Source organism: Macadamia integrifolia, chromosome 12 (genome assembly GCF_013358625.1).
Source record: "Macadamia integrifolia cultivar HAES 741 chromosome 12, SCU_Mint_v3, whole genome shotgun sequence".
Classification (NCBI taxonomy): Eukaryota; Viridiplantae; Streptophyta; class Magnoliopsida; order Proteales; family Proteaceae; genus Macadamia; species Macadamia integrifolia.
In genome coordinates, this window is record NC_056568.1 from 10,282,986 (window position 1) to 10,286,159 (window position 3,174).

General features: G+C 45.8%; 1 protein-coding gene across 1 annotated transcript in view; it reads left to right on the forward strand.

Moving 5' to 3' along the window:
- LOC122057843 (ABC transporter B family member 1) overlaps positions 1-3,168 on the forward strand; it is an 8,065-nt gene extending 4,897 nt beyond the window's left edge. Inside the window, exons 9-11 of the mRNA XM_042620159.1 lie at positions 472-845; positions 968-1,682; positions 1,819-3,168. Of these exons, the coding sequence (XP_042476093.1) occupies positions 472-845; positions 968-1,682; positions 1,819-3,111 (2,382 nt within the window). The 3' untranslated portion in view covers positions 3,112-3,168. The remainder of the gene's footprint in view (positions 1-471; positions 846-967; positions 1,683-1,818) is intronic.
- Positions 3,169-3,174: the final 6 nt, after the last annotated feature.

Below are 3,174 nucleotides of genomic sequence, written 5' to 3' on the forward strand. Positions count from 1 at the left end.
CCCCAAAAAAATAAAATAAAATAAAATAAAAATAACAATAATGGGATGATAACAATAATAATTATTATAATAATTAGGGGAAAAAAATAAAATATTCAGGATCACATAGGCCATAGCAGTAGAGATTCCAAGTTATAAATTTCAAAAAGGGGAGTAGAAGAGATTATATTTATGGGTATAAGTGATGAATTACCCTGGTTAAATAGAAAAACAAAATGAAATTAATGGGAAAAGACTGGTATTGATATCATTGGTGGTAAATGAAACAAGGACAAGGGATCAACATGATGCTGGTATGGGATGGAATCTCTCAAGTCAGCAAATGGCAGTACGGGAAGGGATGCTGTATAGTTCGTATACATGAGGACTCGCATGTCAGGGAGGAGAGAGTGTCAGAGGAGAGAGAGAGAGAGGGTGACACATGATACCAAAATATGATCTTTATTTGTCTAATATGGTTGAAAATGGCAGGTGGGAGAGAGGGGTCTGCAGCTCTCAGGAGGTCAGAAACAGAGGATAGCAATAGCAAGGGCAATGCTGAAGAACCCGGCAATCCTGCTTTTGGATGAGGCAACAAGTGCACTCGACTCAGAATCAGAGAAGCTGGTTCAGGAGGCTCTGGATCGGTTCATGATTGGAAGGACAACTCTTGTCATTGCGCACCGACTCTCTACCATCCGCAAGGCTGACCTTGTTGCAGTCCTCCAGCAGGGGAGTGTCTCTGAGATTGGGGCACATGACGAGCTCATGGCCAAAGGTGAAAATGGTGTCTATGCCAAGCTCATCCGCATGCAAGAGATGGCACATGAAACTGCACTTAACAATGCTAGGAAAAGCAGTGCCAGGTATCCCTACCCTATGACTACTATAAGTTCCTCTTTTAATTTTCGTTTTCAAGTAAAAATCACAACTGTTGTGCAAAGCAAAATAATTTGAACTGTTCGTGACATTGTTCTTTGTGGCTCAGGCCTTCTAGTGCCAGAAACTCTGTAAGCTCTCCGATAATTGGCCGGAACTCATCATATGGTCGATCACCATACTCACGGCGACTCTCTGACTTCTCCACCTCAGACTTTAGCCTCTCCCTTGATGGGTCACTTCCCAATTACCGGCTTGAGAAGCTTGCATTCAAAGAGCAGGCTAGCTCCTTCTGGCGACTTGCCAAGATGAACTCTCCTGAATGGGCCTATGCCCTCCTTGGCTCTGTTGGCTCCGTTGTGTGTGGCTCATTAAGTGCCTTCTTTGCTTATGTTCTCAGTGCTGTCCTTAGTATCTACTACAATCCAGACCATGCCTACATGATTCGTGAGATCGGAAAGTACTGCTACCTTCTAATTGGGGTTTCATCAGCAGCTCTTCTCTTCAATACCCTACAGCATTTCTTCTGGGATGTTGTGGGAGAGAACCTTACTAAGCGGGTGAGAGAAAAGATGCTGGCAGCTGTACTGAAAAATGAATTGGCATGGTTTGATCGTGAGGAAAATGAGAGTGGTAGGATTGCAGCAAGGTTGGCACTTGATGCCAACAATGTTCGATCAGCAATTGGAGACAGGATTTCTGTGATTATGCAGAACTCAGCTCTCATGCTTGTTGCTTGCACTGCAGGGTTTGTTTTACAATGGCGTCTGGCCCTTGTCCTTGTTGCTGTTTTCCCTGTCGTTGTTGCTGCCACTGTTCTGCAGGTTTGTTGTGTTCCAATCTCCAACTACAAACTATTCCTCCATCACATCATGGGTAATGGTGCAGGCTAAGTTAGGATGAGGAACTAGTTCTAAATGAAACTCTTTTGTTGATTTTGTTTATTTCTTTGCTCTGCAGAAAATGTTCATGACAGGGTTCTCTGGAGACTTGGAAGCTGCCCATGCCAAGGCTACACAACTTGCAGGTGAGGCTGTGGGGAATGTCAGAACAGTTGCTGCCTTCAATTCAGAGGCAAAAATTGTCGGGCTTTTCTCCTCAAGCCTTGAGAAACCATTGCGACGTTGCTTTTGGAAGGGCCAAATTGCCGGAAGCGGCTTTGGCGTAGCCCAGTTCTCACTTTATGCTTCCTATGCACTGGGGCTATGGTATGCCTCCTGGCTTGTAAAACATGGCATCTCTGATTTCTCCAAGACAATCCGAGTCTTCATGGTCCTCATGGTGTCTGCAAATGGTGCGGCTGAGACACTGACCCTTGCTCCTGACTTCATTAAGGGAGGTCGTGCAATGCGGTCTGTCTTTGATCTTCTTGACCGCAAGACTGAAATTGATCCTGATGAACCTGATTCAGCTCCTGTTCCTGAAAGACTACGAGGAGAAGTCGAATTCAAACACGTCGATTTTGCCTACCCATCTCGCCCTGATGCACAAGTCTTCCGAGACCTTACACTGCGTGCCCGTGCAGGCAAGACACTTGCTCTTGTTGGCCCAAGTGGGTGTGGTAAAAGCTCTATAATCGCACTAATACAACGATTCTATGAGCCATCATCTGGACGGATATTGATAGATGGAAAAGACATTCGGAAATACAATCTCAAGTCACTAAGACAGCACATGGCATTAGTGCCTCAAGAGCCTTGCCTATTTGCTGCAACCATATATGACAACATTGCATATGGGCGTGAGTCTGCAACTGAGGCAGAGATCATTGAGGCTGCAACACTGGCAAATGCACACAAGTTCATATCAGCTCTGCCGGAGGGATACCGGACTTGGGTTGGAGAAAGGGGTGTCCAATTGTCTGGTGGGCAGAGGCAGAGGATTGCCATAGCTCGTGGGTTTGTGAGGAAAGCAGAGGTGATGTTACTGGATGAGGCAACAAGTGCATTAGATGCAGAATCTGAGAGGTGTGTACAGGAAGCATTGGAAAGAGCTTGCTCGGGGAAGACCACCATTATTGTGGCACATAGGCTATCAACAATAAGGAATGCTCATGTGATAGCAGTGATCGACGATGGGAAGGTGGCAGAGCAAGGATCACACTCGCATCTCTTGAAACACAACCCAGATGGGTGCTATGCACGGATGATACAGCTGCAGAGGTTTTCACATGGGCAGGCAATCACAATGGGAATGGCATCAGGGTCTACTTCGCATGCCACTAATATCAGTCCTAGAGAGGACCAAGGTTGAGTAGTCCCCCAACCCCAAATGAGGCCAGTATTTGAGTAAATTGGATACGTTCCTAATCACCCC